The sequence below is a fragment of the Armigeres subalbatus genome, chromosome 1, assembly GCF_024139115.2.
Source record: "Armigeres subalbatus isolate Guangzhou_Male chromosome 1, GZ_Asu_2, whole genome shotgun sequence".
In the NCBI taxonomy this organism is placed as follows: Eukaryota; Metazoa; Arthropoda; class Insecta; order Diptera; family Culicidae; genus Armigeres; species Armigeres subalbatus.
Window position 1 is genome coordinate 245,175,566 of NC_085139.1, and position 13,034 is coordinate 245,188,599.

Sequence of the window (13,034 nt, forward strand, 5' to 3'; positions counted from 1 at the left end):
GCCACACATTCATTTCAACACACATTTTTCAAATTAATGAGACGACGATAGAAGTTTTGGGAATGCTCTTTAGAAAAGAGGGAGGGTGTGTGGGAAGGAGTATTGTTCAGTTATCGATCAACTCAGTGTAACTTCTGTACCCATTGGCCGATTTCAACCAAATTTGGAACACACATTCTTTTTCTAGAGAAGACGAAGATAGGGGTTAGGGATGGTATTTAGAAAACAAGCAGGTTGTGGAGGGACTGGTTTTGTTCAGCTCTCAATAACCTCAGTGTAACTTCTGGTCTTAGCCGATTTCAGCCAAATTTGGAACACACATTCTTCATATTAAGGAAACGACGATAGTGGGTCAAAGAGGGAAAAGGGGAGGGTGGGGAGTGGTATTGTTTAGTTATCGATCAACTTAACCCTTCATCGAAATCATGGTTTGCCCAGTGAAAAGCAATGATTAATGTGTTTCCTTCTGGATGGTGAATGTGATCCCTTCTTTAAAAATAGACGTTTGCCCGGAATAAAACACCGGTGATTGTTTTTCCTTCTTTAGAAATAGACGTTTATCCGGAATAAGACGAGTTTGAGTTTAAACCCCCTTTTTCAAAATCAGTCAATGTTTTCACATAAAATCTAAATAAAAAAACACAGTTATCCTGTTGACCAATTGGTTTATTCATTTTCCGATTGTGAAAAAATTGCGAATCAAACTGGCAACTCCGAGCAAGGCCGGGTACATACTGCTAGTTAGATATATTGTAGCTCAGCCAACCCGGTCACAAGCGCGGTGTCATCATCATCAATAGACATAGCCCGCTGTCATCATTGAAACTCAGTATGAAAAAAATAATAGCCCAGGACATCCTGGCTACGATCCGGCGATGGGCTAAACAATAGGATGTCAGTAGCCTGAGCTCAGCACGTACATAGATGTCTTGTAATTGGAGTTTTTTCTAAGACAGACTATGCCATTCCTCTTTTAAATATAATACGATGGGCTATTTTATTTCAAAGTACTGCTATTTTAATATACCATGCAAATATTTGGTAAAAACTAGAGAGCGAGCATTATTTTACATGAGAAATAAACATTAACTCTTTCCTATTAATAGTTGTAATATTGTTCCGACGGAATTGTATAGTAAATTCATTTGATACTACAGAATATTTTATATTGAATTTTCTACGAGCAAAACAAACAAACTATTTTGATTCCATCAATTATTCGTCGTTGCCATCGACTACCACTGATGCAAATTCATCGCAAGGTAGATCAAAAATGGGGGAATCACTAAAATGTCAAACTTGGGTACCGAGGGACCAAATGCAGTACTAGAAGTGGTCCCTCGAAAGAGCTCTACAGTGACGTCTTAATTAGTCTTTGTATATGAGCTTTGAACTAATGAACCGGAACACTTACCCTAATTATAGTTTCTTGAATTTAATGCTTAATTTATTTTTAATTGTCATACATAAAACTTTGAACAAACTTCATCACGCCCCCGGTCTCATTTCAAGTATCGCATCGCGCTTTCTCACTGCTGGAAACTAGTTTCGAGACGAAGACGACGACGACGACGCAACTTGTCATCTTTGAATTGTTCGAAGCCGGATTTGCAGAGAAACTAGCCATCGTCGTCGTCGTCACCGTCGACGTCAGCCTCATTGTGGGGAATGGGAGTTCTCCGCGCAGCAGCTGCGCATCAACTGTCCTCCTTCGCATCATCAAGGATCTCACGATGGTAAAAAAGTCATAAAACAATCATCGTTATTATTGCGAACACGGACAAACAGCTCCACACGCAGAGATATGCGCCGATACGGATATCTTCGGTGGCGGCGTTCATCGTGATTTTGATCAGTGGCGCGGTGCGGCGTTTATCGACGTGTTTTTTCGTTTGCTTCATTTATTACCAGACTAAGACTGGAGTGACCTATGCAATACATAAAAGTCTTCTCCATTCAGCTCGGTCCATGGTTGCACGTCGCACCAGGCAGTCTGCGGAGGGTCCTCCACCTGATCGATCCACCTTTCCCGCTGTGCTGCTCACCTTCTTGTTCCCGTCGGTTCGTTTTCGAGAACCATTTTCACCGGATTACTGTCGACATCCTGGCTACGTGCCCGGCCCACCGCAGTATTCCGATTTTCGCGGTGTGAACGATGGATGTTTCTCCCAACAGCTGATGCAACTCGTGGTTCATTCGCCTCCTCCACGTACCGTCCGCCATCTGCACCCCACCATAGATGGTACGCAACACTTTCCTTTCAAAAACTCCCAGTGCGCGTTGGTCCTCCACGAACATCGTCCAGGTCTCGTGTCCGTAGAGAACTACCGGTCTTATAAGCGTTTTGTAGATAGTCAGTTTGGTACGGCGGCGAACTCTATTCGATCGGAGCGTCTTGCGGAGTCCAAAGTACGTACGATTTCCAGCCACTATGCGTCTCCGAATTTCTCTGCTGGTATCGTTATCGACGGTCACCAGTGAGCCCAAGTACACGAATTCTTCAACCACCTCGATTTCGTCACTACCGATAGAAACTCGTGGTGGGTGGCTTACATTGACCTCTCTTGAGCCTCTTCCTATCATGTACTTCGTCTTCGACGTGTTGATGACTAGTCCAATCCGTTTAGCTTCGCTTTTCAGTCTGATGTAGGCTTCCTCCATCCTCTCAAAGTTGCGTGCCATGATATCAATGTCGTCGGCGAAACCAAATAACTGGACGGACTTCGTGAAAATCGTACCACTCGTGTCAATCCCTGCCCTTCGTATTACTCCCTCCAAAGCGATGTTGAATAGCAGACACGAAAGACCATCACCTTGCCGTAACCCTCTACGGGTCTCGAAGGGACTCGAGAATGCCCCTGAAACTCGAACTACGCACATCACCCGATCCATCGTCGCCTTGATCAACCGTATCAGTTTATCCGGAAATCCGTGTTCGTGCATTAGCTGCCATAGCTGGTCCCGATCGATTGTATCATATGCGGCTTTGAAGTCGATAAATAGATGATGTGTGGGCACGTTGTATTCGCGGCATTTCTGCAATACCTGACGTATGGCGAACACCTGGTCTGTGGTAGAGCGTTCACCCATAAATCCCGCCTGGTACTGCCCCACGAACTCTCTTGCAATTGGTGTTAGTCGACGACATAAAATTTGGGAGAGTACCTTGTAGGCGGCGTTCAGCAATGTGATTGCGCGGTAGTTGCTACAATCCAGCTTATCGCCCTTTTGTAGATGGGACACACGACACCTTTCATCCACTCCTGCGGCAGAACCTCATCCTCCTAAATCTTGGCATACAGCCAGTGCCTCACCACCGTGTTTATACAGCTCTCCTGGTAGTTGGTCAACCCCAGGGGCTTTGTTGTTTTTCAGCCGGCCGATCTCCTCCAGGACTTCCTGGAGATTCGGAGCCGGAAGTCGCATGTCCTGCGCGCGTGCTCCTAGGTTCATTACCATGCCGCCACTGTTGTCTGCCATATCGCCATTCAGGTGCTCTTCGTAGTGCTGCCGCCACCTATGGATCACCTCACGCTCGTTTGTAAGAAGGTTCCCGTTTATGTCCTTACACATATCGGGCTGTGGCACGTGGCCCTTACGTGAACGGTTCAACTTCTCATAGAACTTTCGTGCGTTATTAGCGCGGTACAGTTCCTCCGTCTCTTCACGGCCTCGATCTTCCTGCTGGCGCTTTTTCCTCCGGAAAATCGAGTTTTGACTGTTCCGCGCCCGTTTGTATCGTGCCTCGTTCGCCCTCGTGCGGTGTTGCAGCAATCTCGCCCATGCTGCATTCTTCTCCTCAACTAACTGCTCACATTCGCCGTCATACCAGTCGTTTCTTCTGATCCGGAGCCACCGTGCCTAGTGCAGCGGTTGCGGTGCTTCAATGGCGGATCGAATATCTCTTCAGCCATCTTCAAGAGATGCTGCGCCTGGCTGCTCTTCCGTTGGGAGTGCCACTTCCAGCTGCTGCGCGTAGTCTTGGGCTAGTCTACCGTCTTGTAGCCGCCCAATGTTAAGCCGCGGCGGACGACTCCGACGCGTGTTGTACACCGTCGAGAGTTTTGAGCGCAGACATACTGCAACGAGGTAGTGATCGGATTCAATATTCGCACTGCGGTAAATGCGTACGTTCGTAATGTCGGAGAAGAATTTACCGTCGATTAGAACATGGTCGATTTGGTTTTCCGTTACTTGATTAGGAGATTTCCATGTGGCCTTGTGGATATTCTTGGGGGGAAGAAAGTGCTTCGGACTACCATTCCGCGGGAGGCTGCAATGTTTATGCATCGTTGGCCGTTGTCGTTCGATACGGTATGCAGACTATCCGGTCCGATGACCGATCTATACATTTCCTACCTTCCTAACTGAGCGATCATGTCAGCGATGACGATTTTTACGTCCCGCAGTGGGCATCCATCGTATGTCTGCTCCAGCTGTGCATAGAGCGCTTCTTTCTCATCGTCGGGTCTCCCTTCGTGTGGGCTGTGCACGTTGATGATGCTATAGTTGAAGAATCGGCCTTTCATCCTCAGCTTGCACATCCTTGCGTTGATTGACTGCCAGCCAATCACGCGTTGGCGCAATTTTCCCAGCACTATGAAGCCGGTTCCCAGCTCGTTGGTGGTGCCACAGCTTTGGTAGAAGCTAGCCGCTCAATGCCCGCTTTTCCACATTTTCTGTCCTGTCCAGCAGATTTCCTGCAGCGGTACGACATCGAAGTTGTGGGGATGTAATTCATCGTAGATTATCCTGATTATCCCTTATTATTTCATAATAACAATACAAAAAACCCAAATTTATCCCCAAGTGGTGATTATGCCTTTCTCGATTCGATATGTTGGATTCGAATTAATGTTGTAAATGCTGTGCTAATTGCCTACATCTTGGCGGTTAAAATATTTGATGCAACTCTATCACGCTGCTTATAAATTACTCAATAATTGAGTAATTTTTAAGCAATTATTATGAGAGTAAATGATTGCGTCATGGCTAAATTGATTAATGACTTAAAGTGTGCATGTAAACAGCGTATTTGTTAAAAGAAAAATAGAAATATTATTCAAATCGAATGAGTTATTAGCAAACAAAAACAATAGTGTCCAACTAGGAAAGTTTCTCCGTCGAATGAAACTAGTTGCACTCGAATCGGTCAAGTCCTTCTATATGAAACGTGTTTAACAATAAAAACTTCCCGGGGCTACACACACACAGTCAGACATGTGCTCAGTTTTTCGAGCTGAGTCGATTGGTATATAACACTATGGGTCTCCGAGCCTTCTATCAAAATTTGGCTTTTGGAGTGAAATTATAGCCTTCTGGTACAACTTTGTTGAACGAGAAAGGCAAAAATAATCACGCTCAAAAATGTATCCAGTTTTCCGCAAGCGGTGGCCATTACCGTCTGTCTCTGGCGTCACCCACCGCTCCGAGCATTTTGATCAATGTGGTATATAAGAAGGCTTGAATTCACTGAATCAGGACCTTCTTATATGGCACATTGGTCAGAATACTCGGAGCGGTGGGTGCAGTTGACCTCCACAAACGTCAAATCAGAGACTAACCAGCAGGCAAGCTGGCGGCCATTACCGGTCGCGGAAAACTGGATACGCCTCGTAGTATTTAGTACCACCACAGAGAACAGACGTTCATCTTATGTCGCGTCAGACGTCATGCAAAGATAAATTTCCTCCGTGATCAATATTTCTCGGGTACTTATTCAAAAGGACGTATGTGATTTTGTAAACAAAGATTCAAACGTCAAGTTGTCCAATCTGATGACACTCCCATCCAAAACAATACCACCAACAGGTAGCCGAAGGCTTTCGCTATCAGACTGGACAAATTGACGTTTGAATCTTTGTTTACAAAATTACATACGTCCTTTTGAATAAGTACCCGAGATTTGCATAAGGTGTAGAAATAGTTGGCATGTCCGTGTGCATTTGACAACCACTGAATATCGATTGCTTTAGCCCGCGTTTCGCGGGACGCTGTATTTTTTAACTTCAATTTCAAAAGTTGTATTCTATGCAGCGTTACAAACATTTTTATAGCTTTTTTCAACCCAAAATCTATGCGAAATGCACTTTTGTCGTGTTCATTTTCAAGCAAATTGTGTAATCCAGATAGACGTCCCGCGTTTCGCAGGACGCTTACTGGTCACATTACTCTTTAGCAAATGAGTCAAACTCGTTCAGTAGAAGCAGAGGCATTATGCATCTACCGATTGGCTACATCCTTGAATGCATAAAGCAGAAGGGAAAAAGTGGAGTGAATATTCATAAGTCCCTTTACCGAATGCGTTCCGAGCTGCAATTTACGTAGGTACGCCGAACCTACGTAAAACACACTTACTCGACCCCAACGAACTCATCCAACCGGTCGACTAAATAAAACTGCGTTATCTATCGGAGCGGCTCAGACGCCGTCCTCCTCGACGACGACGTCGCCGCCGCCGTGCACGTAAGTACATTTTTGTTGTTGTCCTCTTTGTCGGTAAGAGCGCAGTTTTCGTTCATAATAACGGAAACCTACTTCGCTCCTTTTCCACTGACTATCGGCATCGGCATGGTATGGCTTCGTTTGATTTGTTGGTTGCTTTTGCATTAACATTCATTATCACTAAATCGACGGTGGCGACCGACGACGACGACGACGCGCTTTCTTCAATGGAACGGCCGGAATGAATGAATGCCGTCATGTCATGACTGTTTAATATTGATTAACCCTTTCCGGACGGGTGTAGGTCATATATGGGCATTTCTGTTGATTGCCGAAGTAAACGGGGGTTGTAATTTGTATCAGATTATCTAAATTTGATGAATGGCTTTTAAGAGTTTGACCAATTAATATGCAATGAAAGAGTCCATTTGGATGACTTGTATCTATCCCATTGCTATATTTTCAATAAGTTTATGAGCTTTATCGAATGATTTTGATTGCCCCTAAAGGGCTAACAGTTTAGTAACCGTCAGCACGGAACGAAGTTTTTGCGTGATGAAAGATTATTCCACTCGGCCAGAGGACCCCTTATTACGATCCGTATACTGCGGAGATTAAATCGCATTTCCTGACGCCGACACGGACCGTGATACCGAACTGATGCGCTCCAATCGAGAAAATATAAAATGCTAATGATTTCCGTTTTCTTTCTTTCTCCCCCTGTCCATAAAATAGCCGTCCCGTCTGCTAAGCATCTGGATCCAGGAATTCCTCAGCAATGTGGCGAGCCGGAGGCCGGCCTTCATTGCGCTGCACCTGCAAGAGGTCGGCGGCAAAACGTACGACAAGTCCATGGAGTACGTGCAGGAGTTCATCAAGAATCTGTGCGAGTCGGCCGAACTGGCCGACTACAACCGGATCCGGGTGTACCTGGACGAGGACTACAACTCGGCGGAGCATTTCACGGTAGGAATAATAACAAATGGAAAAGTGTCGTATAGCGGCGATATCGGTCATGGATGGATTGACCTTGGGATAATTCCATAAAATCTCCGTGATACCGTAATAATTGATGTTTTGCTCTGCTTTTCGATCCGATATCTTGAAATGTGTTTGTTCTAAAAATTTGCTATCTCCTACATTGTTGTTAGCGAGTTTTTTTTAATTAGCATTATTTGTTGAATGTTAGCGCTTATTAAAAGCTCAAGCGCTAATAGGCAAAATTATTACCGAGATTCATTGACAGGAATATCAGCTGTTGGATTCTCGGTTGTGGTAGGATTTCAAATTTTAATTGTGATCCTCACCGTCTCTTCACTGGGACAAAAGACTCAAATTGCTCTGCTATTGATGTCGTCCGCATAGCCTTCATTTTATTTAGCTACGATAAGTTGGCTAATATGTAGAGAAAACGGATTTGGTGCATTTTTTTCTGTCTGCTACTGTATCTTTGTGTACAGTAATTTGTTTACGTATCAGACACGAGCAACGAGGCCCATCCCAGATCCCATAAAATATGCCGAGGGGGCACTCTATCTGACCGTTTGATGATATTATACAAAATTCAACCGAACGAAAGATGACTATTCGCGTTCTTGTGTCCACTTCGCGAGATGGTTGCGTTTGTGAAGCTCGTAAATTCAATGGCACGAATATCGTCATCGAGCAACACCATCGCTAATCTAGCATCGTGCAATTTAGATCATACCGTATTGTTGCATATTTTGAAAACCAACGCAAACTTTTGGCTCATGGTGATCAGCCTCTAGTCGATTTGAAACAGAGTGCTCTACACCGCAACAACACTGCTTCTGTTGCCTCTGAATACAATGAATTTTTAAATGGGTTGCCAATCAATCACAATGATATTATAGAACATTTATAATCCGAAGGATTCGCCCGAGCGAACCGATAATCTAATTGTTACCCAACTTATCGTTACCTTTATTACCTTTACGTTGGTTGTTGTATTCACCGGAAAACAGTTTTCAAACTAGGAGTTCCCAATGCCAATATATTTGCAATTGTGTTATAACTAAAACGATGAGAGCCATGTTCGTGAAAGTCAACACCCCGTAAACGTCCTAGAACCATCGTGTTTGACCCCATCGAGTAAGCTTTCGCTTACGTAACGTGCCCTTTACGGATGAGCTAAGCCTAAGAAACTTAATTGTGCAAACTCCAACGGCGCGTAATTTGATTCCGAACGGTACATACCATAATATAGACACATTGTGGGTGGGTGAACGGATCGATCGATATTGTTTACATTGTGTGTAGCGTGTGTCTATTTTCCTCCGTCAAGGACAGCAAAGTAACGCCATCCATTCATGCATCGACCGGCCCGCGGCGGATCATCGTCCCGCTTGATTGCTATTGTTGTCTGACGTAGGTAGGCATCTGAGCATTGATTACTGGCCGTCAAGAGCGGCTCAACGTTCACGCAACAGTAATTTTCGCGTGCATTCGTGGGTTTGCTACACACATGAGGATGATGACGGCGAGGCCGGCTCAGTTCTGCTTCCAACTCTGATACTTTGGAGACGTGGGATCTTCCTTTTGGTTGTTGTCACGACAGAGTTTGTTTATGAATGTGAATACTAATGTCAATAATATTGAGTCATGCAGATAGGAATGAAATTTAATAATTTTATGAAACCATAAATAAAATCAAAACTCGAATGATTTCATCTGGGTGATGATATGCCTTTCTTGTGCATTAAAAATAACATAAAAGTGGTTACAATTTTTGAAAAATAATGCTCGTATGCCCAGCATGTGGAAGCTTTAACTCAAAAATTCCACAACCACATTCTTCGATAAGATTAGAACCCATAGCACCAGTATGGCTATACATGTGCTTAGTTACTGAACTACGAATAAGACGTAATTCCTTTATATCATAGTAGGGATTCATACCCCTGGGTTTGAAGATAATCCAATGCCGGGATTTGAAAGGAATCTCAGTCGGTATTGGAACAGAATCATCCGGGATGCGAAAAGAATCCCAGCCAAAATTCTAGAAGGATCTTAGCCGGGATTCGAAGAGAATTCTAGCCGTGATTAGTAAAGAATCGCAGTCGGGATTTGAGAAGAATCCTAAAAGGAATTCGCTGAAAAATCTCAGCCAGAACTCGAAGAGAGTCCCAGCCGAGACTCGAAAAGAAACCCAACAAAGATTCGCAGAGAATCTCATCCGGGGCTCAAAGAGAATTCCACCTGGAATTCAAAACGAATCCCAGCAGATATTCAAAGAGAATCCACCCAGGATTTGAAGTAAATTTCACCTGGGATTCGAATAGAATCCCACCTGGAATGGAAAGAGAATCCCACACGTGATTCGAAGAGAGTCCCACCCGCCGGGGTTCGAAAGGAATCCCACTCAGGCTTCGAACCCGTGATTCAAAGAGAATCCTAAGCGAGATTCAAAGACATTTCCACCAGGATTCGAAGAGAGTTGCACCCGAGATTCGAATAGAACCCTGTCCGGGAGTCGAAGTGAATTATACCAGGCGATTCAAAGAGAATCATAAGCGGAATTCTCTTCGAATCCCGGGTGCGATTTTCTACGAATCCCTGGTGAGAGTCTCTTCGAATCCCGAATGGGATTCTATTCGAATCCCAGAGGGGATTCTTTTCGAATCCTAGGTGGGATCTATTTGAATCCTGGGTGGGATTTCCTTTGAATTCTTTTCGGGAATTCCTTTGAGATTCTTTTCGAGTCCAATTGTAATTTTGTTCGAATTCTGACTGGGATTCTTTTTAAATCTTCGAATTTCGGCTGAGGCATTTTTCGCGAATTCCGGATGCGATTCTCTTTGAATCCCGTCTGGAACTCTTCAAATCCCGACTGGTATTCTTTCCGAATCTCGGCTGGGATTCTTTTCAAATTCCGGCTGGCATTCTTTTCGAATTCCGGCTGAGATTCTTCTCAAATCCCGGCTGAGATTCTGTCTTTTCGAATCTCTAGCAATGTTCTCATCGAATCCAGTGTGCAATTCGCTTAGAATCTCGGTTTGGATTCTCTCCGAACCCCCGGGTTAGATCCTCTTCAAATCACGGGTGGGATTCATTTCGAATACCGGCTAGGATTATCTTTGAATCCCGAGTGGATTTTTTTCTAATCCTTGAAGGAATTTTCTCCGAATCCCGTGAGATTTTCTTCGAATATGGGGATTGGGATGGGATTCTTTTCAAACTTGGCTGATAAGAGAATCCCACTAAGGATTTGGAAAGAATCTCACCCAGGATTCGAAAAAAAATCACCCGGGATTCAAAGATAATCCCAGCCGGAATTCGAAAAGAATCCCAGCCGGTATTCGAAATGAATCCCACCAGGGATTCGAAGACAATCATACCCGAGATTCGAAAAGGATCCCACCCAAGATTCGAGGAGAATCCCGTCAGAGATTCGAAGGTAGTCCCTCCCGTGACTGGAGATAGCCTGCAAGATGCTGCGAAGAAGATGAAATCGTCCACAACAGCAGAGTCGGAAGGGACTCCCGCCATCGTATTTAAAAAGTACATTGATGTACTTTCCATTCCGCTTCATCTTCAACCTCTCGCTAATGCAAAAAAGTTTCCTGTGCAATGAAATAGATCCTTTACGATTCCAATCTACAAGCATATGGTGATAAAAGCGATGTTCGGAATTACAGGGGCTACGGCTCCAAGTTATTTAAGATAATAATTAATAACTATCATTCCGCTCAAACGAATACGATAATTTCCACCGACCAACATGGATTCTTCCCTCGCCGGTCAGTATCAACTAATCTTCTTCGCTTCACTTCAAGTTGCATCAATCACCTAGAGGATGAAAAACAAGTTGATGTCATTTACACTGATATGAAGGCAGCCATTGACAAAAAGGACCATCGTATCTTAGTGTGTAAGTTGGCTAAGCTTGGTGCGCCATACCTTTGCGGCAGAAAACTTTGCGTCAAGATAGGATCGGATTCTTCCACCTGGTTCAAAAATTTCTCGGCTGTACCTCAATGGATTAATCTTTAGCCACTTTTTTAGCAATCTATTTCAACGATGTCGCTGCTCTGCTAGGCGTTGGATGCAGACTTTTATATGCTCTTGATCCCAAGATTTATGCTGACGTTGAAAGTCTAGCCGACTGTGAACGACTGCAATTATCGTTGAACGCTTTCATTCGTTGGTTCAAAGTTAATCGCATGACGCTCAGCATCAATAAGTGCTTTCTGATAACCTTTCACCGCCTTGCAGCCACTGTTAAGATGAATTACAAAATTGACGAAACAACTATTCAGAGAGTCAGTCAAATAAAAGATTTAAGTGTCCTGCGTGGGTGCCCTGTGTCCCTGGGTATCCTGCTTGATTCCAGGCTAACACCAAAGATTTTTAAGTACAAGATAGTCCACTCTTCAATATCACATACATGCCACTGGTGAACAACTTTTATTGATAGCAGCGCAAACTGGTGGTGAAAAGTCGGACTATTGCAGTAAAAATTATCAAGTAACCTCTGATTTTCAACTATTATTGAAATGTCACTGCTTCCTCATAAACTCATGTTTTCTTGGCAGTATGCCGAGCTTGTTGATGGGAGCAGCTCCTCCGATTCAGGTTTGATTCCAATGATTTGGTCATTTGTTACCCTAGAAGGATTCCTGTGCAAGGATCGGATTCCTTGAAACCCCGGAAGAACAGGTGGGCGCCTCCTGAACCCCCGAGAATGTGGTGTCCTGAGCAAATGCCGTCTACAACTATATAGCTTGTTTTGGCAATTCCGGTGCTGGTGTTCCTTGTACCATATGAAATTGCCTCATTTAGGAAACGGGTGACAGAAACCTTAGAGATGATGGATAATCACCTCGCTTGCTAAAATCCAAAAACGGGTGAATTCAGGTCCAGAAACAAACATGCTGAACGACGGAACGAAAATGAAGTCAAAATGAGGATATCAGAGGCTTCCAATATGGGAAATGATGTCCCATCTACGGCAACTGAATGCCATATAAATAAACATTTCTCTATCCATGCTTGCTGACTCATTAATGGGCCACAACAGATCCCGAATGGCAGCATCGATAACTTCCTATGATTTCCTAGTTATTTTGAAGCATGAATAAAAATATATATTAAAGATGTTTTTGCTGTGTTCATAATATTTAAATTAGCTGGAAGCCGGTTATTAATTTTTGTGTTTGGTCCTTTACCTACATGATGTTGGATAGTTGCCCCATGAGCAAATCAAAAGGCGGGCATTTTCTTATCCGATAGTATTAACAGCATTGATTTCATTGATTTGACAATAAACACATTTCTAGGAACTTTTTTCAAATAGGCGTAACTGTGTTTGACCTTGAAATTTGAAATGGCTAATACTCTCTCAATTCAGCATGTTTCGTTCAGCTAACGGTACTATCAGATAGATCGGAATCTATTCCTTCTGTTAGGCACATAAGTTCACCAAAACAGTTTAATTAATGAGCACAGTCGCCGTTCCAAAAATCAAGCTTAGAATCATGTACGCCCATTTGAAAAAAGTTCCTAGATTTGATAAAACCGTCCCAGATGATGACCGGATCTTGTTAGTTGGGAAGAGGGAGCTCACGAAA

At 43.8% G+C, this 13,034-nt stretch overlaps 2 protein-coding genes across 5 annotated transcripts in view; both read left to right on the forward strand.

Moving 5' to 3' along the window:
• The window catches only part of LOC134206285 (actin nucleation-promoting factor WASL), a 334,646-nt gene that overhangs the window by 132,091 nt on the left and 189,521 nt on the right, over nucleotides 1-13,034 (forward strand). The window lies entirely within an intron of this gene.
• LOC134206284 (inositol polyphosphate-5-phosphatase A-like) overlaps nucleotides 1-13,034 on the forward strand; it is a 103,125-nt gene that overhangs the window by 2,573 nt on the left and 87,518 nt on the right. For both annotated transcript variants that reach the window (XM_062681982.1, XM_062681981.1), the window contains exon 2: nucleotides 7,180-7,410. In XM_062681982.1, coding sequence (XP_062537966.1) covers nucleotides 7,180-7,410 — 231 coding nt within the window. The remainder of the gene's footprint in view (nucleotides 1-7,179; nucleotides 7,411-13,034) is intronic.